This window comes from Macaca fascicularis, chromosome 16 (genome assembly GCF_037993035.2).
Source record: "Macaca fascicularis isolate 582-1 chromosome 16, T2T-MFA8v1.1".
In the NCBI taxonomy this organism is placed as follows: domain Eukaryota; kingdom Metazoa; phylum Chordata; class Mammalia; order Primates; family Cercopithecidae; genus Macaca; species Macaca fascicularis.
In genome coordinates, this window is record NC_088390.1 from 42993904 (window position 1) to 43017396 (window position 23493).

At 44.8% G+C, this 23493-nt stretch overlaps 2 protein-coding genes across 2 annotated transcripts in view; one reads left to right on the forward strand and one right to left on the reverse strand.

The window, feature by feature from the left end:
* Window positions 1–1390: 1390 nt before the first annotated feature.
* The window catches only part of LOC135967642 (C-C motif chemokine 4-like), a 33509-nt gene continuing 11406 nt past the window's right edge, over window positions 1391–23493 (reverse strand). The window contains exons 2-5 of the mRNA XM_074019027.1: window positions 10098–10228; window positions 3045–9590; window positions 2370–2484; window positions 1391–1779 (exon numbers count right to left, since the gene is read on the reverse strand). Coding sequence (XP_073875128.1) covers window positions 1692–1779; window positions 2370–2484; window positions 3045–3120 — 279 coding nt within the window. The 5' untranslated portion in view covers window positions 3121–9590; window positions 10098–10228 and the 3' untranslated portion in view covers window positions 1391–1691. The remainder of the gene's footprint in view (window positions 1780–2369; window positions 2485–3044; window positions 9591–10097; window positions 10229–23493) is intronic.
* On the forward strand, window positions 17485–19414 carry LOC102119743 (C-C motif chemokine 3-like). Its single transcript, XM_005595252.4, has 3 exons — window positions 17485–17704; window positions 18387–18501; window positions 18916–19414. The coding sequence occupies exons 1-3, from the start codon at window positions 17632–17634 to the stop codon at window positions 19004–19006; spliced, it is 279 nt and encodes a 92-aa protein (XP_005595309.3). The 5' UTR covers window positions 17485–17631; the 3' UTR covers window positions 19007–19414.

The following is a 23493-nucleotide window of genomic DNA, read 5'->3' on the forward strand; positions in this document are numbered from 1 at the left end:
TCTCCGTTTTGAGGACCACAGAGGGTGTCACTAGGGAAGGTGTGCAGGAAAGGGCCGGAGCCTGGGAGCTGGCACTGGCCAGGGTCCTGCTCTGCTATGTACTCGCTGAGTGGCATGTGGCAAGTTACTTCCAGGTCTTGGCCCTCAGTTTCCATAAAATGAGAGGGTTGGACCAGATGGTCTAAAGTTTCCTTTTAGCTTTAGTAGACTACGAGTCTATGTCCTGAGGCTTTATTGTGCATGTAATTCTGTTTTAGAGCCGTGATGTTTCTGACCCATGGAATAGGCAGTTCTGATTGAAGGATAATTAAGTAGAAGTGGCTTTAGGTTACTCCTGCAACACTTCCAAACAAAACCAGACCTCTGGCTGGGTGAGGTGGCTCACGCCTGTAATCCCAGCAGTTTGGGAGCCCTAGGAAGGCAGATCATGAGGTCAGGAGATCGAGACCATCCTGGCTAACACGGTGAAACCCTGTCTCTATTAAACATACAAAAATGAGCTGGGCGTGGTGTGGTGGTGGGCATCTGTGGTCCCAGCTACTCAGGAGGCTGAGGCAGGAGAATGGCGTGAACCCAGGAGGCGGAACTTTCAGTGAGCCGAGATCGCGCCACTGCACTCCAGCCTGGGCAACAGCGCAAGACTCTGTTTCAAAAAACAAAAATAAAAAAAAAAACCAGACCTCCATCCTTCTGTCCTCATGACAACACTTCACAGTAGCTTGGGCTTTAGAGTGCTGATCTGTCAACTAACTAATCTAATCCTCACGATGACCCTGATAATTGCTGGGTCCATTTTAAGTGAAAAGGCTAAAGCTCAGAGGGAAGGAGAGAATCTTCCAGGTGCCCGGTCCCATGATGGGTGCTTTACACATCACCTTATAACAGCCCTTCAAAGTGGTTAATATTATCCCCATTTCACAGGTGTGAACACTGAGGTCTAATAAGGCAAGATGACTTTCCCAATGTTATGCTGGTAATAAGACGATGAAGACAGTTTTCTCACTCTTCTTCCCCCTTTGCTGTGCTGCTTCCCCTGTTTACAACTTTCCCTTCAAGATGTTGAAATGATAAGCTCCTTTTTTGGGGCATTCTTTCATGACACTCCCCAAGCAGACCTACGAGCCTCAACAAGTCACTTCACCTCTCTGTGCCTCTGTTTCCTTAACTGTGAAACTGGGGACAAACAGTCCCTACTTCATAAGGGTGTAAAAACCCTTGTTGAAAGTACGCAGTGAGATCATGTATGAAGAGTGCTCAGCCCAGAGCTCATATTAAGAACTCAGCAATTTCTCAATCTTACTCCTCTTAGAAACTGTAGTTTGCCCCCGCCCAAAAGTACCAGGCAATTCCTTTTACCCCCAAATCAAATTAAAATCACAAAGAAACTGCATTTTATTTTGAAGTTTTATTATGAAAACACATGGAATTAACAGTGTTATCCATGTATTTGCAGCAGCAGAGAAACAGTGACTGTGGACCATCCCCACAGGGGACACGTATCCTTTGGCTAAACAAATATAAATAATGGAAATAACACCTAATACAATAATACAGCACATAAAAAAAAAGATTAAATTAAGAGAAGGGACAGGAACTGCGGAGAGGAGTCCTGAGTGTGGAGAAGATGCGTCTCATGGAGAAGCGTCCAGGCTCAGGTGACCTTCCCTGAAGACTTCCTGTCTCTGAGCAGCTCAGTTCAGTTCCAGGTCATACACGTACTCCTGGACCCAGGTCTCACTGGGGTCAGCGCAGACTTGCTTGCCTCTTTTGGTCTGGAATCTGTAGAACAAGGAGTGGACAGATGAGAATCCCATGAGACCTGTGAGGTCATCTGGCTTTATCCCTTGCCTGTGGTCAGCATCTTCCTCTGCCTGACCATGGTCCATGTGGGCAGCTCTGGTGCATGGGATCTTTCCCGGGGCAGTGCTGGAACCAGACTCCCTATAACTTCCACCCACTGGATTTAGCTGTGGGCCCCAAGGGTTGCCCATATTAGGAACAAATGGGCATTGCAATCAATATGAATAGATCTGCCCATTCCCTGCCAGCCTGGCAGTGACTCTTCCACATGTCTTTCTAGCACGGTTTGAGAAATCGTCCATATCTCATGTGACCTGTCCGACTTCCCCTGCTTTCCTGTCCTCGGGATAACTTCCTCCCCAGAAACCCCTTCTCTCTCGGCTCCCGCTCAGCCGCCTTCAGCACTTGAAAAGTGAGTTCATGACCTGTGTCCTCACTGCTTTCACGGAAGCCTTCAGCCCTGAGAGCTGCCTCCCCACTGCTCAATCACCCCCTCTCCAAAACAGGCCCCTTTTTAAAATCCAGCCCTCGCCCTTGCCTCCCAGAGCAGCCCAGGGGTTGATACTCACACCACAGCTGGCTGGGAGCAGAGGCTGCTGGTCTCGTAGTAATCTACCACAAAGTTGCGAGGAAGCTTCCTCACGGTGTAAGAAAAGCAGCAGGAGGTGGGAGGGTCTGAGCCCACTGAAAGGAAAGGCCAGGGTAAGATCAACTCTGCACATGGGAGCTGTTTATGTTGGCTTCTAATTTTGCATCTTCATTGAGCATCTTTGTGGAGCTACCAGAACCCCAAAGAAGGTCCCTTGTATCCATTCCCACCTAACCTGAGCAGGAGTCTTATTCTGAATAGTGAATCTTCAGAGAAGAACAAGAAAGAAATCTAGAAGGGTGGAACTGGATTCAGTCTCAGAACACATCGGACCCCCTTCATGTGACAGATGGGGAAACCAAGGCACAGAGAGGGACAGGGCTTGCTTGAACAAGTAATTAGAAGCAGAGCCAGTTCAACAGTCTGACTTCCCACCCATCCTTTTCCTCTGCTGGTTGCTCATTCTTAAGAAAATAGAAACTTGAATGTTATTGAATATCTACTAGACTCTACATTTAGCAGTACATTTCATGACCATCTTCCTAGCTGCCTTTTGTCCTATCTCCAGATCCCACTGTTTGAGCAGCCACAACTAGAAAAAAGGACTCTGCCTACACCTCGGCTCTGGAAACAGCAGCTGCGAAAGTGGACTTACTTGGTGCTGAGAGTGCTGGAGAGCAGAAGGCAGCTGCTAGCGCGAGGAGAGACAGGACCGTCACGCGCAGCTTCATGGTGTGGGTGGAAGACAGGTTTTCTCAGAGGTGAGGCTACAGAACGCAGAAGCTTCAGAACCCAGCTGTGTCCTGTGCTGATACTGAGTTGGGAATCTCTCTTTATAGAGACTCTGAGGCCTGGGACAAATGTGGGGGCTCAGGAGAGTGAGCGGAATTTCCATGGTACAGATGATGTCATGGCTCCTGAAGCTAGCTGAGTGAGGAGTTCCTCTCAGCTTCTCTTCCCCAGGGCGATGTCACCGTAGAGCAAAGATGAGGGAGGTTCAGGCGAGAAGAAAAGGGAAGTGGTACAACCAAAGGCAGCGACCGAGACTGGGGAGAGAGCTGCAACCCCCAGAGGAAAGATGAAATGTTCACACCTGCTACAAGTGGCTTGTAGACAAGAACTGTGCTGCTCTTGGTGGTTGGCACCCCCAGATGCTGGAGGGTTCATGTCAGTCTTTCCAGGCTGGCCACAAGCCTGGCCCCCAGGACAAAGGGGGAGCCAGGACCCCCCCATCCCCTTCCTGTGCCTCTTCTGCTGAGCTGAGAGCCACTGACTTTTGTGCCCCATATGTTTCCTTGGGCATGAAGAGTCCAGCATTGGATGTGCAGAGGAACCCAGAAGGGTGACTCAGGAACATTTGTAACTTCTTATTGCACAATTACCTTGTATCAGGTACCGGGAAAGCTGTCTTACACATATTATTTCTAATCCTACCATAACCCTGGGCAGGGGTGTGTCATCTCGTTTTACAGATAAGACAACTGAGGATTAGAGAGTGGTCCACTGATGCGCTCAGTGCCACACAGCTGATGAATGGCACTACCAAGATTTGAATCAAGATTCGTCTGACTCCCAAGTCCATTTTCTTTACATGCTATAGTCTCCAGAATAAACATAGAGTGTGACCACAAAGAGAAACCGTTGACTGATAGACTGCTAGGAGCTATTCCACACTCAAAGACCGATTGTATTCGGACTTAATTCAGGAAAGGGATAGCGCTAGACAAAGGGATAATTCAGGAAGGGGATAGAGCTAGGATAGAACAAGGAGGGAACGGAGGAGAAATAAAGATTTCAGGATATTTTCCTGGACCAGTAAAAGAACAGGACAAATAAACCAGTAATAATCAAGTTTGGAAGACCCAGATAGAAAATGTTCTTCTAGTATAAAAACAGGATTGAGCTGGGTGCAGGGCCTCACACCTGTAATCCCAGCACTTTGGGAGGTCAAGGCAGGCAGATTGCTTAAGCCGAGAAGTTCGAGACCAGCCTGGGCAACATGGTGAAACCCCGTCTCTACATTACAAAAAAAGAAAAAATTTGGCTGGGAGTGGTGATGCACACCTGTAGCCCCAGCTGCTCAAGAGGCTGAGGTGGGAGGATTACCTGAGCCCAGGAAAGTCCAGGCTGCAGTAAGTGGTGATTGTCCCACTGCACTCCAGCTTGGATGACAGAATGAGACCCTGACTCAAAACAAAGCAAAGCAAAACAAAACAAAACAGAATTGTATACCTAGTAATGAATTTATCTGTGTTACAGACAAAATGTGGAATCTAAGGATGTAGGTGTGTCCCAGCCAGTCCATAGGGAATGCTTGTGCTCATGTTAAGCTCTGGCTAGTTTGACTGTTGCTGGGCACCTGTACAGAAGGTGAAGCTTACAAAGGCCCTGCATACAGGAGTGTGCAAAGTTGGACAAATGAAGGAAATGAAGATAATTGGATCAAGATCTCTATCTGCCTTTACCTCTACTACTCTAATCCGCCTGCTCATCCCTAACCCCACATTGTTACATGCTCTTTTCTGAGAAAGAAAGAAGAAGAGTAAAAAGAGGGAGCCATGACTTCAAACTACACTACAGTGCTACAGTAACCAAAACAGCATGGCACCGGTACAAAAACAGACACATAGAGCAACAGAACAAAATAGAGAGCTCAGAAATAATGCTGCATACCTGTGACCATCCAATCTTTGACAAAGTTAACAAAAACAAGCAATGGGGAGAGGGCTTCCCATTCAATAAATGGTACTGGGATAACTTGCTAGCCATATAAAAAGATTGAAACTGGACCCCTTCCTTACCCCATGTATAAAAATCAGCTCACAATGGATTAAAGACTTAAATGTAAAACCTAAAACTATAAAACTAAAAAAATATGACAACCTGTAAGATAACCTAGACAATACCATTCTGAGCATAGGATCTGGCAGAGATTTCATGATGAAGATGCCAAAAGCAAATCCCAACAAAACCAAAAACTAATAAATGGGATCTAATTAAACTAAAGAGCTTCTGCACAGCAAAAGAAACTATCAGCAGAGTAAAGAGATAACCTACATAATGGGAGAAAATATTTACAAACTATGTATCTGACAAATAATATACAGAATCTATAGGGAATTTAAACAAATGTACAAGCAAAAAACAAACAACTCTATTAAAAAGTGGGCATTGAACATAAACAGACATATTTCAAAAGAAGACATAAGTATGTGGCCAAGAAACATACAAAAAATGCTCAACACCACTAAACATTAGAGAAATGCAAATGGAAACCACAATAAGATACCATCTCAAACCAATCAGGATGGCTATTTTAAAAAGTCAAAAAATAACAGATGTTGGTGAGGTTGTGGAGAAAAGGAACAGTTATACACTGCTGGTGGGAATGTAAATTAGTTCAGCCATGGGAACTAATTAGCCATGGGAATTAGCCATGGGAACTAATTAGTTCAGTCATGGGAACTAATTAGTTCAGCCATGGGAAGTAGTTTGGCGATTTCTCAAAGAACTTAAAACAGAACTACCATTCAACCCAGCAATCCCATTATTGGGTATATACCCAAAGGAATATAAATCATTCTACCATAAAGACATGTGCACATGTATGTTAATTGTAACACTATTCACAATACCAAAGACATGGAATCAACCTAAATGGCCATCGATGGTAGACTGGATAAAGAAAATATTTTATATATATATATATATATATATATATATATATATATATATATATGCGCCATGGAATACTTCTGTCATTAAAAAAAAAAAAAAAGAACAAGATCATGCCCTTTGCAGCAACATGGACGGAGCTAGAGGCCATTATTCTAAGCGAACTAACACAGGAACAGAAAACCAAATACTGCATGTTCTCACTTATGAGTGGATGCTGAACATTGAGTACACATGGACACAAAGAAGGGAACAGCAGGTACCAGGACCTACTTAAGGGTGAAGGGTGGGAGGAGGGTGAAGATTAAAAAAAAAAAAACTACCTATTGAGTACTATGCTTATTACCTGGGTGATAAAATAATCTGTACACCAAACCCCCACAACATACAATTTACCTATATAACAAACCTGCATATGCACCCCTGAACCTAAAATACAAATTAAGGGAAAAAAGGGACCTACAGCATCTGGGAGCCACAGGAGAGGTTGGAGCAGCATCCTGGGGTACTTCAGGGTCATTACATAAAGTACAAGGTCATCCTACCTCAGCATTCTCCCTCACTCCCCCACCCGCACACACAAGCTGCACTTCTCTGTTCTCTCCCCCTTTTCTTTGAACAGCTCTTGCTTCAAATGTTCTGATATTCTCCAAGACCCTTTCCCCCAGCTGCAATGTTCCGTGTTCCCTGGTAGCACATGTGTTGGTACCTCTCCTGGCCTTTCCTAGTTGGTGCAGTTTCATCTACACGTATCAAGGACCTTACTTTAATAGCACATGTGTTGGTACCTCTCCTGACCTTTCCTAGTCGGTGCAGTTTCATCTTCATGCATCAAGGACCTTACATTAAGAGAAGCAGAATGTGTCTCATGTTCTCTGGATTCACACAGACTTCGTTATCTATGACATTTTTATTCAACCCAGCGTACTAACCATCTGCTGTTTGTCAGGGCAGACAGAACTGAACGAAGCCCCAACCCTGCCTTCGAAGAGTTCCATATCTAGAGATGGCATTGACAGTGACAGAAATAACTATGCCACGAGGTGGAATAAGCTAAGTGTCATGTCAGAGGAAGAAACAAAGTGTCAGGAAGCCTGAAGGATGGAGAAGGCTGCCTCTCAGCTGTAGATGAGTAGCTCCAAGTTAAGTCTCAATCCCCACCAGAGCAGCTGTCTGAATGAGCAGGGTGGAGGGGTTAGGAGAATGCCTGTTCTGGGTTTCAGGAGAATAATGATTGATAAAATGGGTGATTAGTCATCATTGAGCCATACAATGAGTTTGTCTGTTGACTTTTGTTTCCTAGCCTTGATCCGATCTTTGGCTCATGGAGGTAAAAGGTTTTGAGGGGTCTTCGTGAAGATCCTAACAACAATACTGTGTCTGCACCCAGTGGAAGTCCACACTGAGAGTAAAAAGGACTTGTATCATTTTGTTTAGCCACCCCAAGATTAACCCCCCCACCCCGAGATTTAGGCACTGGTGCCATTTGGAACTCCTGGAGGACAAATGTGGAGACTGGAAAGCCAAGGGAGCCAATAAACGATGATAACAAATGACTCTCGAATACACGACAAAAAACATGCTCATGTTCTCTAGAGAAACTTCCCTGACCTCTTTCCCAAGTAAATCCTGTGTCCTTCCCTGTGCTCCTACATTCTCCTGAACTACTTCCTTCTTACCACCTATCACATATTGATCTATTCTTGTGGTTGCCTCCCCAACTGGAAAGTGAGCTCCTTGATGCAGAAACTGTGTTATGCTTATCTCCATGGAGGGGATGCGATGAGTAATATGGACTCAAGATGTGAGTAAACCGAGTATGAGTGAACTGGGTGTTCTGACATTCCACCCAAAAGGTGATTCCTCAGCCCTGATAGTGTGGTACTTCCCCTTCTCCCCCACGCTCAACCCACACATCCAGCAGTTTTATCATAACGAATACTATTCTTGGACTCAATTCTTTGTAGCTCAGGGTTGCAAGAAGTGACAGCAAGGGTCATCCATGGTTCCAGGGAGCTCCATTCAGGGGGCCACCCCCTCACCCCTGAGCAGGGAAGCCCTTCTTTCCTCCTCACTTGTGGTCATTTAGAGGTTTCCACCTCCACATGCTCGACCACCGCTATATTCATAATTCCATTCTGGGCATTTTTACATTTGTCTTGTCATGTTATCCTCAACTTCCCAGTCTGCAGGCAGGCCCAGCAGCCATAGCAGTAAGATGACCTTGAAAATGTCCTGGTATTTTTTCATTTTCCTCAGCATATCCATGGCCTGTAGTTTTACCTGATTCCAATCTGTTTTGCCACTGAATAGATTAGGAAAGCAAAACCTAGAGAAGTGGAAAGACCTGATCAAGATCACACAGGATGCATGTCAAGACCCAGGGTCTTCAACTCCCAGTTCAGAGATGACCAGAGTCGCTCTACAGGTATGACCCTCTGAGATTACACGTAGAGGCAATCTCTGATCACAACAGACTCAGTCAATCTGGACATGCTGGCCCCTCCTAGAGTGCTGAGACCACTGGGTGTTGGGGTCAAGAGGTAGCCTCTAGGAGGTGGGATGGGTAGAACTAGAGAAGCCCTGGAGGGCAAATGTGGAGACTGGAAAGCCAAGGGGAGCTGGAACATAGGGTCATTTGCCAAGATAAATAAACCAAGAGGCAAATCCTGTGGTTTTGTCAATATGGTGTCCAAGTCACTTTGGAGGAAATGGGGGCAGAAGCTGAACTGTGAATTGAAGAAACAAGTACACAATTATCCCGAGTGCAGAATTCTTCAGGATGAAATTCGTAGGACAATGAGCTGGTTGGAGCAGCTCATCAGTGACTGCCACACTCTGACTACGGAGCTGGCCGGCCCCACTCTTCTTACCGTGGAAATGGACCTTGGTCGCCTGCCACAGCCTGCTCTTAGTTGTGAAAGGTAGAGGTCAGCAACTTCAGGAGATGTTAAATTCCTGAGAGAGGGGTAAAGCCTCACCAGCAGTCATGAGATCAAGAAAACTTCCAGTATTCCTTGTGAAGCATCTTCCTGCCAATTGTTTCTGGCCTCTTTCCATGCAGGTCATAGGGAATACTCCAGCAAGAGATGAACATAATTCAGTAAAGCTTTATTGAGTACCTACTGTGTGACAGGCATTGTGTCCGAAGGTGAGGGTATGCACTTTAGATGGTGGTAGTAAAGTGTTAAGGAAGGCTTCCAAAAAATGTGAGATCTGAATTTTTTTTCTGAAAAAATATTTATAGGCCAGGCATGGTGGCTCATGCCTATAACCCCAGCACTTTGGGAGGCCGAGGTGGGTGGATCATATGGGGTCAGGAGTTTGAGAACATCCTAGCCAACATAGTGAAACCCCGTCTTTACTAAAAACACAAAAACTTAGTTTGGTGTGGTGGCGTACGCCTGTAGTCCCAGCTACTCAGGAGGCTGAGGCATGAAAATCTCTTGAATCTGGGAGGTGGAGATTGCAGGGAGTCGAGATCGTGTCACTGCACTCCAGCTTGGGTGACAGAGCGAGACACTGTCTCAAAAAAAAAAAAAAATTACATTAGTTTAGTTTTCTTTTATAGAAAATATACATGGTCATTGTACAAAATTGAGAAAATATAGGGAGGCATAAATAAGAAAATTAAAATTGGCCTATCATTCTGTACCTAGTTTTATATTTTATTATTGGTACTTAATATTCTTTCAAGAACTAGTATATCTTATTGTTACTTAATCTTCTGTGTCATTACAAACTTAAATATTACTCAAAAATGGCATAAGTATATGCATGATATTTTATTGCATAGATATACCAAAAGTATTTAATCATTCTGCTATTCACATCAGTCCATTTACATGGCTCTAACTATTCTCTATTGTAGATTGAACTGAGATTAGCCAGGCAAAGAGAGAGATAGGGGTATATGGGCAAAGAACAAGAGACCTGCACTTGTTTTTGGTGTAAAAAGGATGTATTGAAATATTTCAGTAATAATAAAATGGTAATAGTAATAATAGTAGATAGCACTTAACACAGCACTTACTATGAACCGGTAATGTTCTCTGCGTCTCATAGATATTAATGCATTTAATCCTCACAGTGGCCCTCTGAGGTAGGTGCTGTAACTATCCCCTTTCACACATGAGGAAACTGAAGCACAGAGAGGTATGTAACCTATGGAAAAACACACAGCTGACATACAACAGATTTGAAGCTGAAGCCAAGAAGTCTGGCTCTAGAGCATGAATAAATCAGAAAAGGGAAGTGTGTTGTATTATAAATTTATGTTAAAAGCATAACAGCCAAAATTTCTGTTATTCTAATGTAAAATGTCTTTGCTGTTTTGCATTTTGCATGTCTTTGAATGGCAAGATCCATGGATTTCTCTCTTTCTTAGAAAATTTGGGAAATTACAGGCTGGGCTTGGTGGCTCACACCTATAATCCCAGCATGTTGGGAGGCCAAGGCAGGTGGATCACTTGAGGTCAGGAGTTCAGGACCAGCCTGGCCAACATGGTGAAACCGTGTCTCTACTAAAAATACAAAAATTAGCCAGGCATGGTGGCACATGCCTGTAATCACAGCTACTCGGGAGGCTGAGGCGGGAGAATCACTTGAACCCGGCGGGAGGGGGAGCGGGAGGCGGAGGTTGCAGTGAGCTGAGATGGCCCCACTGCACTCCAGCCTGGGCAACAGAGCAAGACTCCGTCAAAAAAAAAGAAAAAAAGAAAAGAAAAGGAAAGAAAAACTGGGAAATTACACAGTGTTTTTTCTTAATTGTTCTAAATATGAATCCCTGCAGCTGTCATGGGATGGGCCCACATTCATAGTATTACACTCTGCCCTGTGGTTTACAACAAGGGGAAATTGTGCTTTACCCAAGTCAACACCTCTTTCATTAAAAGCAGCGAAGAGAATTGCACATTTAAGGAACCACAGGTAGAGCCAAAAGGCTGAGTCTTGGTTTTCAGGAAGTCTCAGTGTGGCAAGCCACGAGGCCAGAGAGGTAGACAGGGGTCAGGTTACAGAGAAGCTTCCATTTCATGCCAGAAACGATGCAGAATGTTTGCAAGATTTTTAAAAGGAGAGAAACAGAATGATTTTGAGCTTTAGCAAAATTATATTGGATGCTGCATGGTGGGATAAATTAAAAAGAGACAAAACTAGGCCAGGCGTGGTGGCTCACGCCTGTAATCCCAGCACTTTGGCAGGCCGAAGCAGGCAGATCAGATCACTTGAGGCCAGGATTTCAAGACCAGCCTGGCCAACATGGTGAAACCCCATCTCCACGAAAAATACAAAAAATTAGCTGAGTGTGGTGCCACATGCCTGTAATCCCAGTTACTTGGGAGGCTGAGGCACCAGAATTGCGTGAGCTTGGGAGGCAGAGGTTACAGTGAGCCAAGATCGAGCCATTGCACTCCAGCCTGGGCCACAGAGTAAGACCTTGTCTCAAAATAAATAAATAAAGAAATAAGAGACAAAACTTGAAGAAAAGGCCGGGCGCGGTGGCTCAAGCCTGTAATCCCAGCACTTTGGGAGGCCGAGATGGGCGGATCACGAGGTCAGGAGATCGAGACCATCCTGGCTAAGACAGTGAAACCCCGTCTCTACTAAAAAATACAAAAAACTAGCCGGGCGAGGTGGCGGGCGCCTGTAGTCCCAGCTACTCGGGAGGCTGAGGCAGGAGAATGGCGTAGACCCGGGAGGCGGAGCTTGCAGTGAGCTGAGATCCGGCCACTGCACTCCAGCCTGGGCGACAGAGCGAGACTCCGTCTCCAAAAAAAATAAATTAAAAAAAAAAAAAAAAAAAAACTTGAAGAAAAAACAGTTGCTAGGACCCTCTTCTAGTTGTCATGGTGAGAATCCATAAGAACCTGACCTAAGACAGAGGCAGTGGGAATGGTGAGAGGCAGATGCACGTAAAATTGAATGTAGACTAGAGTTGGTGATTGAACAGGTGTAGGAGGTGACAGAGAAAGAGGTGACAAGGGTGACTCTCAGCTTTCCAGCTTGGAAAATTGATAGGAAGAGGCACTTTTTATTGGGTAGAGAATATGGAAGAAGAGGCAAGGGGCTGGGAGAGGGATCAGATCCAGTACCAAGACATATGCCCTGACCTACTGCACACATGCAAGAAATGGCCAGAGAAAATAACAAGGACTCGGGACAGGAAACAAGGGGCTGGCTGTGGAAAGAGGGGGCTGTGTCAATGAGACATTGTCTGTCTAAGACGCAAGACAGGGGACTCCAGGCTGCTGCTTCTGCCTAAAAGGCAGGACCCACACCTGCTGCAACCTGACCACGCAGACCACATATGAGAAAAGAATGCCAAAGCTGGGCCGAACGGGGTGTCATTATCAGTGAACCCATCCCTGGGGCGCCTGCTGCCAAAGGAGCGAGCGGAGGGGGACACTTGGGGAAGTGGAGCCTCAGGGCCTGAATCTGGAAGGAAAGCAATGCCCTGCACTAGAGAGCATGGGCAGCAGCACACAGTAGGGGGGCAAGCCGAGCAGTGCAAGGCAAAGACGCCGCAGAGGACAAACTGCTCAGCCAGGATTCCCTGCACTCTGAACTGGGACGCTCTGCTGGACTGAGGTGGAGCCTCACATAGGCTGAAATGAGCCAGAACGCTGGGACACAAATCAAATCCCTCCATGCTGAAGGGTCCACGGTGTTGACTGCTGGCTACTTTCTGTCACTACCACCTAAGGAATCTTGGGTGGTCAGTTTCCCAAAGATCAAGACTGTGACACCATGACCTTTTCCTTCCTTTGTTTCCTTTTCTCTTTCTTTCTCTCCTTCCTTCCTTTCTCTTTCTCCCTCCCTCCTTTCTCTTTCTTTCTCTCTCTCCCTCCCTCTTCTTTCCTTTTTTTTTTCTTTCTTTCTCTCTCTCCCCCTCCCTCCCCTTTCTTTCCTTTTCTTTCTTTTTCTTTCTCTCTCCTTCCTTCCTTCCCTTCCTTCCTTTCTGCTTGCCTTCCTTCCTTCCTGCATTCCTTTCTTCCTTCCTTCCTTTCTTCTTTCCTTTCTCTTTAAAGCAAATCATAACCTTTATATCCAAGTTACTGAAAATGTCTTTCTATAAGTTTAATTTACATTTCTCTTTCAAATTATATCTTTATTGTGACCGTCAATTCTTTTTTTTTGTTTCTGAGACAGAGTCTCCCTCTGTCGCCTAGGCCGGAGTGCAATCTCGGCTCACTGCAACCTTCTGGGTTCAGGTGATTCTCTTGCCTCCATCTCCCGAGTAGCTGAGACTACAGGCATGTGCCACCATGCTCGGCTACTTTTTGTATTTTTAGTAGAGACAGCGTTTCACCATGTTGACCAGCCTGGTCTCAAACTCCTGGCCTCAGATGATCCGCCCACCTCAGTCTCCCAAAGTGCTGGGATTACAGGCATGGAGCCACCATGCCTGGCTTCCATTCTCATTTTATTTAAAGATTCTTCCTCAGCTCTGGAGACCAGTCACACTTCTGACTCTCTCTCCTGATTTTGTGTGTGTGTGTGTGTGTGTGTGTGTCTTTTATTTTAAGTTCAGGGATGCATGTGCAGGTTTGTTACGTAGGTGAACTTGTGTCATGGGGGTTTGGTGTACAAATGATTTCATCACGCAGGTATTAAGCCTAGTACCCATTAGTTATTTTCCTGATCCTCTCCCCTCTCCCGCTCACCATGGCCTTTCTTATCCTACCCTTCCCATTAGTATTTCAACTCCATAGTGAGAGTTCAGGCATAACACATATTGTTAGTCAAATTAGTGATTTATTTATTAATCAAATAGATTATTATGCTTTACTATATGTCAGGTTCGTGATTATCACTAGAGATACACTGGTAACTAACACAGACAGTGGAATATAAAACTGACCAATTCCATTTGCATGACCCTGAGTACATTATTTCAAGTGGGAACATCAATTTACCACCTAGGAAATGCCTAAGACCCTCCCAACTCAACCCCGTCTTACATCTCCCTTACATTATTCATTCAAGGTATATAAATTAAGCACATGCTACGTATGCAACCATATTTCACTCCAAGCAAAAACACATGGCAAAGGGATATATGTCCTGGTTTGGGGATTGATAAAGTCTTACAAATATATAAACACTGAAATAGAATTATATATTCAATAAATCACCTTTATTATAAAGACCACAATAATAAGAGATAGAGACTAGGTCTGGAGGCTCATCATGTTATAATCATCATGTGCTAGGATTTGGTTTAAATCAACCAACAAGACATGATCTGAAGTTGGTTTATGATCTGAGAAGACACTGTAAAAAATCTGTCATTATACAATTGTTGTGAGGATCAAATATAATAAGTTGTGGTACAGAACGTGTAGCGTGTGGTACCTAGAGTCAGACTACCTGGATTTAAATCCCTGCTCTGCTAGTCATCAGCTTTATGGCCTTAGGAAAATTGCTTACCCTCTATTTACTTTGGTTTCTTCACCTGTTCAACTGAGAAAGTATAATGGCAACTAAATCATAGGGCTGTTTTGAAGAGTAACAGTTCAAATATGTAAATCCCTATTGTGGAAACTGGTGCATGGTGGTCTCTCAGTAAATATTACTTATTGTGAACTAAAATTTGTGTAGTTGCTAATCTATCATTAGCACGAAATAAAAGTTTGTTTCCAAACTCCCACATTGCCTTCATTAAACTGTAAATTTCTTGAGAAAAATAAACTAAAATAAAATCAACAGGACATGGTCTAGATTTTTGAAAAGAAAGTTGCGTAGATAACTAATTATAACACACTGTGCAGTAATCACAGAGGCAGAGGATGCCCCTAACCAGAACACTGACTGATTCAGCAGTTTCCATTTCCTTTTCTGGCCCTCTGCAACTCACAGAAGCCAGCTCTCAGCAACAGAATCACGAGTATGAAGGGGGTTCCCCTAAGAAGGGAGTGAGGGAATGCAATTCGGGGTATCAACCGAGAGCTGGGAGGCAGAGGGTAGGGTGAGAAGGAGGCATTGCTGTGATGTAGGTTTCTAATGAAACAAGTGGCAGACATACCTTTATTTGGAATTGGTAGCAGTAGGGGAAGATACGTGGATGCCAAAGCTCCGGTGAAACTTACCACGGCACCTGATCTTGCCTCTGCTTCTCCTCCCTCAAGACTGGCACTAGCCATCATTGGGGTGGGATGGAAACAGAGCTCATGTGAATTAAAAGACCTAACTCTACAGACAGAAAGGACAGAATTCCAAAGGCGTGGTCCCACTTGGCTTCTGTCCTCCATTGTTCTCCAGCATCAAATGTATCAACTCTAATCCCTTTGGGGGGAATTCAAGGCCTGTCCTGGTTTGGTCCCAATTTAGCTTTATCGTCCATATTTGCCCCCACCGCTCTGCAGCTCCACTGAAGCACCCCCTCCTTCCTCTGAGCCCACAAAGTCACACCCAGGACTCTGCCTCAGCTGGGCCTCCACTGCCCACCCATCTATAGACGCCTAAATCCCGGGCAGTTATCCAGACACAACTAAAGTTCCATCCCTTCCATGAAGCCTTCCCCAACCCTCTGGTGGAAGGTCACTTCTTCCCCTCGTGGGGTTCTGAGCTTTCATTTCTTTTTCTGTGAGGAGTCTTAGCACTTTCTGCTAAGTGCTACAATTACCTGTTCACATACTCTACCTGCCCCCATGAGACCAGGGGCATCTCAGAAAAAAAGATCATTAAAACCAACTAAACCTATTTCTCACTATAAAATGAGGTATGCTGATTGATTGTGAAATAATAAAGTATGGAAAATTTTTAAAAAGCATATAGATCTGGCTGAGAAGGTAGAGACCCTTCCACACCACTGAAATTATGTATTGAAAAGAATAAGGAAAAACCTGCTTCAGTTTGGCATGATTTATGTAAGTACAGTATAGGATCCTTAAAATGGTTCAAAGAAATGGAAAATCAAGACTTCATTTTGGCAAAGGCCATTGAACAGAAACTTTAGCGTATTTATCAGTAATTTATTTCAGATTAAACAACTGACCACAAACCACTTTTCAACCAGTGATGCTGGAAATGTTTTAAAACAGAATTAGTTCATAAATTTGTGGGCTGACCAAGAAGGTAATAAAGTCTCACTAAATAAAACGAGAAAATTTCAGAAAAAGAAAACAATAAGAAAATAAACCACCCATGGACCTAAGCACTGTTCATTCTTCAAGGCATGTATTTCCAAGCCCTTTTATTCTTTCCATGCCTAGGGTTGGCATGGCATATATATATATATATACATATATGTATATATATATATACATAATTCTTCAAATTTTATAGATTTGTATAATGTCATATCTTGCTTTTTTAAACCACTGATGTTATAAGCATATTTATGCCACTTCATTCATTTTAGAGACTTAATAATAAACGATCTAATGGATAATTTATCATCCCCTGATGGAGAGAAATTAGCTTTGCTGAATTTAGAGTTATAAATGATGCTGGGTCAGGTGTCTTTATGTTTGAAGATGGCTCCATATTTGGGCTGTTTCCACAGAACTCTTTCCTAGAAATGTTTTTTCTAGGTTAATGGCTACAAATATTTCTAGGCACCTGACATACTGACACCCACCTCTGAAGTATTTTTATGATCCACAACTAGCGTTTAACACAGTGCCCTAGTCACTCCGTGACTAATAAATAGACAAATGACTGAAACGTGACCTCATGCTTTCTATTCCTCAGCTTCCATTCAGTTCCTTGCCTCTGGGAGGAGGGGGGATGGTGCCGCCCTCCACAGCATCACCCCATCAACCCTACCCCTGTGGTTATAGCAGCTGAGGAAGCAGAATTGCAGCTCTGTGGGAAGGAATGGGGCCGGAGAGTTCACGTGTAGACCAGTTCTTTTTTTTTTTTTTTTTTTTTTTTTTTTGTGAGACAGAGTTTCGCTTTTATTGCCCAGGCTGGAGTCCAATGGCATGATCTCAGCTCACCACAACCTCTGCCTCCTGGGTTCAAGTGATTCTCCTGCCTCAGCCTCCCGAGTAGCTGGGATTACAGGCATGTGCCCCCATGCCTGACTACTTTTGTATTTTTAGGAGAGACAGGATTTCTCCACGTGGTTAGGTTGGTCTCAAACTCCTGACCTCAGGTGATCCGCTGCCTCGGCCTCCCAAAGTGCTGGGATTACAGGCATGAGCCACCATGCCTGGCCGCATAGACCAGTTCTTATGAGAAAGGACCAGCTAAGAATAGCTTTGGGTTGACACACACTCCTCTTCACACTCACAGGAGAAACCATTTCCCCATGAAGCTAGAACCAGTCATGAGTTGAGAGTTGAGAGTTAGAGAATCACTCAGAGATGCTATTCTTGGATATCCTGAGCCCCTGTGGTCACCGGGGACCCTGGGTTGTGCAACACTCAGCATGACAGCATCACTATGCTTAAAAATTTCCCTCCTCACCCCCAGATTCCATTTCCCCATCCGCCAGGGCTGCCTATAAAGAGAAGGAGAGATGGCTTCAGACTTCAGGAGGACACAGGCAGCAGAGAGAGGTCAGTCCCTTCTTGGTTCTGCTGACACTCGAGCCCACATTCCATCACCTGCTCAGAATCATGCAGGTCTCCACTGCTGCCCTTGCTGTCCTCCTCTGCACCGTGGTTCTCTGCAACCGGATCTCAGCAACATGTGAGTCCAAGTTTCGTTGTGGGTATCACCACTCTCTGGCCATGGTTAGACCACATCAGTCTTTTCTTGTGGCCTTAGAGCCCCAAGAGAAAAGAGAATTTATTAAAGGGCTGCCAAACACCTTGGTCTTTTTCTTCACGACTTTTATTTTTATCTCTAGAGGGGTCTTAGCCCTCCTAGTCTCCAGGTATGAGAATCTAGGCAGGGGCAGGGGAGTTACAGCCCCTTGTACAGATAGAAAGACAGGGTTCGAAACAAATCAGTTTACAAGAGGCAGAATCCAGGGCTGGTTACTTCCCAGTGGGGTCTGTTCACTCTCCAGCTCACCCTAGGTCTCCCAGGAGCCCTGTCCCTTGGATGTCTTATGAGAGATGTCCAAGGCTTCTCTTGGGCTGGGGTATGACTTCTTGAACCAGACAAAATTCCCTGAAGAAAGCTGAGATAAGAGAACAGTCTGTTCAGGTATCTGGATCACACAGAGAAACAGAGAACCCACTATGAAGAGTCAAGGGAAAGAAGGAAATAGACAGAAACAAAGAGACATTTCTCGGCAAAAACGCCCAAATGCCTTCTGGTCACTTGGTCTGAGCAAGCCTGCCTTCCTCAACCACTGGGGATCAGAAGCTGCCTGGCCTTTTCTTCTGAGATGTGCCTCAGGCTCATTCTCTTCCTTTCTCTGCAGTTGGTGCTGACACGCCGACCTCCTGCTGCTTCAGCTACATCTCCCGGCAGATTCCACAGAATTTCATAGCTGACTACTTTGAGACCAGCAGCCAGTGCTCCAAGCCCGGTGTCATGTAAGTGCCAGTCTTCCTGCTCGCCTCTAGGGAGGTAGGGAGGGTCGGGTGGGGGCAGAGACAGGCCAGAAGGCCATCCTGGAAAGGCCCAGCCGTCCGGAGCCTATCGGGGGTACAGGACGCAGGGCTCTGAGGTGTGACCTGACTTGGGGCTGGAGTGGGGCAGGTGTTACAGAGTCAGGAAGGGCTGCCCCAGCCCAGAGGAAAGGGACAGGAAGGAGTCAGCAGGACCCTCTGAGAGCCCCCCGCCTGGAGTCCCTGAGAGAAGCTCTCTAGATGGAGACAGACAGGGGTCGCTGAGAGAGGAGCAGGCCCTGAGCTGCCCAGGACAGAGAGCGGGATGGAGGGGCCATGGAGGGCCCCGGATTCCCCTGCTGGATTCCCCAGTGCTTAACCTTCCTCCCTTCTCCACAGCTTCCTAACCAAGAGAGGCCGGCAGGTCTGTGCTGACCCCAGTAAGGACTGGGTCCAGAAATACGTCAGCGACCTGGAGCTGAGTGCCTGAGGGGTCCGGAAGCTTTGAGGCCCTGTGACCCCGGTGGACCCAGTGGGGAGCGGGAGCCTGAGCCTTGGGAACATCCCTGTGACCTCCACAGCTACCTCTTCTATGGACTGGTTGTTGCCCAACAGCCACTGTGGGACTCTTTTTAACTTAAATTTTTATTTATTTATACTATTTAATTTGTGTAATTTATTTTCGATTTCACAGTGTGTTTGTGATTGTTTGCTCTGAGAGTTTCCCTGTCCCCTCCCCCTTCCCTCACACTGTGTTTGGTGACAAGTGACTGTCATTTGCCTGCCGTAGGCAGTCATAGTACCAAAGCCACCAGACTGACCAATGTGTATCGGATGCTTTTGTTCAGGGCTGTGATCGGCCTGGGGAAATAATAAAGATGCTCTTTTAAAAGGTAAACCAGTATTGAGTTTGGTTTTGTTTTTCTGGCAAATCAAAATCACTGGTTAAGAGGAATCATAGGCAAAGATTAGGAAGAGGTGAAATGGAGGGAAACTGGGAGAGATGGGGAGGGCTACCACAGAGTTATCCACTGTACAACGGAGGCACAGTTCTGGAACATTGAAACTACGAATATGTTATAACTCAATTCGTAATATGCATGCTCTAGGAGAATTCGCTACTTGAATGGACACCATTAATCAGAGTATTCTGTAGCGCATATTCATGATGAATCAAGCTTTTAATAGCAATTACTTACATTGTTGAGGCTTACTCCTACTGAGTGCTTATTATGCATTGTTCATTTAATCTTACCAATGCAATAGTATAGCTTAAGTACTCTTTTTTTGTTGTTGTTGTTGTTGTTGTTTTGAGACGGAGTCTCGCTCTGTCGCCCAGGCTGGAGTGCAGTGGCCGGATCTCAGCTCACTGCAAGCTCCGCCTCCCAAGTTTACGCCATTCTCCTGCCTCAGCCTCCAGAGTAGCTGGGACTACAGGCGCCCGCCACCTCACTCGGCTAGTTTTTTGTATTTTTTAGTAGAGACAGGGTTTCACCGTGTTGGCCAGGATGGTCTCGATCTCCTGACCTTGTGATCCGCCCATCTCGGCCTCCCAAAGTGCTGGGATTACAGGCTTGAGCCACCGTGCCCGGCCAGCTTAGGTACTCTGAATACTTCATTTGACAGAAAAGTAACCCAGGGCTCAGAAAGGTTAGGCAACTTGGCTGAGGTTACACAGCACGTAAAAGGTCAATTGCATTCCAAACCTGGACTTTTACTGAACTACAGACTATGCTGTTAACCACTGACAAATGTATGTCCCCAAACATGATCCCCCTATACTCAAATCTTACCCTATTCTTTAACAGATGATATTTCATCCATTGCAATCACTTCCTGTCAGGATTCTGAGTTGACATAGAGTGTTTGAGAGTGATTGTTTAAGCCACTTGCATCAAGAGCTTTAAGTGTAGACCTGGGAACTGATATTTTAATCAAGCTCATGAGGTATTCCATAGCCTATTAAAGACTGAGAGCCACTATCAATAGAATTCACCGTTTTCTAAATGTGGTAAGTATCCACATATGGCAACAGGTGTATTATACATTATTTCTCTAGAATCTACACTCTACAAAATAAATAGCTAATGTTAGAGAAAGAAAAGACGTCCAGTTTCTGTGTGGAGCAGGATGCTGTCTGTAGGTTTACTGTGAAAGGTTATTTATTAGATGAATTGCTTGCATTATATGTACAAGAAGTGCATACTAAGTTAGGGTCCTTTTTGCAGAAGAAAGAGAAATTCAAAATATTTGTGTGAAAACCAAACGTGTTAATTTTTGTGAGCTATGCTTATTTCATTTTGTTTAAAATAATCTAATTTTTGTGTCCAAACATGTTTAGAATTGTATGGTTGAAACTCTTTAAAGTGTAATTAAACACTACTACTTAGCAAATATTAAAATGCACATACTATGTGACCTACATTCCATTTGACCTGATCCCATTTCTAGGAATCTGCTTTATAGAAACACTGCCAAAAGCTAAGAATATGTAGACATGAGGATATTCTTTGCAGTGTGGTTGGTAAAGAGCAAAGAAATGCAAACGGTCATCAGTAGGGGATTAATCAGTAGAGCATTAAGACGTCCAATGGCACATTCTGCAGTCAGTGAAAAAAAAAAAGCACACATCTGTATCTGTGGAAACTGTCCATAATATATGTAAAAGGCATATCTATTTACATTCAGTATATGCATATGCATATATATTCTCTACATATGCTACAGAACTATCTGTAAAGGATATTACTTTGTTTTTACTTTGAAAGCTATATACACATGTATTTACATTGGCAAATATTTGGAAAGATACACACCAAATAGCTAACTACTGTGGTTCCTTTGAGGAAATGAGGCTTTTTTTTTTTTTTTTAAGGAATGAGGGTTTTTCCTTTTTATATTCTGCACTTTTAAAACTTTGAGTTATTTTCTGATTAGCTTGCCTAGCTTACCTCTCTGTCTCATCTGACCCTATTCTTTGATGGGTGAGATTCCATCCATCATAACCACTTTCTGGTCAGGATTCTGAGTTGATGCAGAGAGGATAGAGCTCAGCCTGGCTTACAGCATTTTGATGCCATGACGGCTTTCATGTAATGAGGGTACAGCAACAAACGTCCTTTTGACAAGGCTGTTTCTCTCTCTCTCTCTCTCTCTCTCACACACACACACACACACACACACACACACACACACGAGCAGCTTTTGTCCCCATAGATGCAGTGAAGGTGTCATCATTCCTTCTTTATGGGCTTTCAGGAGAATATAGGTGCGTACAACACTTGCCTGCACTGAATTGTTTCTCGAGGCCCAGAAACCCAAAGCTAAACAAAGTTTAATCATGCCTGACATTCCCTAAATACGAATGTTATGAACAAACAGAGTAAATTGAACAAAGATCCCTGTTAGGGAATGGGAGAATGGGAATTGCATTTTTAAGCAGTTCAGCCAGTCTGACCGTCCCTAGCTCTCCTCCTTGGGGGAATGTCCTCCATGGACAATCTGAGATGTGCAATGTGGAGGATTTGCTTTCTGGAGGTTGCTGACTTCCTATCTGTGTGAGGTTGCCTTCGGTATTGTCTAATCAAGGGCTGTTTGGAACCAGTCTCGTGGTTTCTTTGGCAATGTGACTCCATTCTAATGTCCGTAGGCTACTATTTGTTTCTGATCAATTCCATGGGCCAGGTAGCCAGAAGCAGAGAAGTTGTCAGTTACATAGTTCACATTTGCATTTTAACAGGGGTTGGGAATGTGCACTTTCTTTTCTCTTTCTTTTTTTTTTTTGAGATGGAGTCTCACACGTCACCTGGGCTGGAGTGCAATGGTGTGATCTTGGTTGACTGCAACCTCAGCCTCCCAGGTTCAAGCAATTCTCCTGCCTCAGTATCCCAAGTAGCTGGGATTACAGGTGCCCACCACCACACCTGGCTAATTTTTTTGGATTTTCAGTAGAGATGGGGTTTCACTGTGTTGGCCAGTCTGGTGTTGAGCTCCTGACCTCGCAATCCGCCTGCCTTGGCTTCCCAAAGTGCCGGGAATACAGGCGTGAGCCACTGCGCCCAGCCGGGGATGTGGACTTTCTAGTTCAGACCTCACTACCATTGTCACCCCGACCTCCCAGCCCCTGGCGAGAGACCTCTGCCTGCATCTTGGCCCATGTGGAGGTGATGAATATTTGACCCTTGGCTTCGATAGGTCTCTCATCTTCCTGTCTCTGCTCGTTAACTTTATCTTAGAGTAGAAAATTCCACATTTACAGTCCTTCAAGTCTCCAGATGACTGGATTCTCAGTCAACAAGTTGAAAGGGCCTTTTTAAGCAAGTTAAATTTCTTCCTTTTTCAATTTTAGATGAGCCCATTTCAAAGTAGCCAAAACTCTTTCTTAAAGGACCTTACTGATGTAACACATAGCTACTAAATTCCAATATTCAGAATCTTTTTTTTTTTTTTTTTTTTGAGACAGAGTCTTGCTCTGTCACCCAGGCTGGAGTGTAGTGGCATGACCTTGGCTCACTGAAAGTTCCGCCTCCCGGGTTCACGCCATTCTCCTTCCTTAACCTCCCAAGTAGCTGGGACTACAGGTGCCTGCCACCGTGCCCAACTAACTTTTTGTATTTTTAGTAGAGACGGGTTTCACCGTGTTAGCCAGGCTGGTCTCGATCTCCCGATCTCGTGATCTGCCTGCCTTGGCCTCCCAAAGTGCTGGGATTACAGGCATGAGCCACCACACCTGGCCTATATTCAGAATCTCTTCTATCAAATTCCTTAATGCTGCAACCTTGGTATTTGGCACAGGCTTTCAGCACCAAAATAAGCCAGACCATAGTTCAACCAGCATGTGAATACTTTGTAATGGGGATTGCAAAAGGTAGTGTCCAGACAGGACAGCATGGTAAGTATCACCTGGGAACATGGTAGCAATGCACGTTCTCAGCCCCACTTCCTTTCTTAATGGACCAGGGCCCAGCAACCTGTGTT

Coding starts and splice junctions, on each gene's coding strand:
- LOC102119743 (XM_005595252.4), top strand. CDS start 17,632: ATGCAGGTCTCCACTGCTGCCCTTGCTGTCCTCCTCTGCACCGTGGTT. Junction 17,705..18,386: donor CAACCGGATCTCAGCAACAT/GTGAGTCCAAGT, acceptor CTTTCTCTGCAG/TTGGTGCTGACACGCCGACC. Junction 18,502..18,915: donor TGCTCCAAGCCCGGTGTCAT/GTAAGTGCCAGT, acceptor CCTTCTCCACAG/CTTCCTAACCAAGAGAGGCC.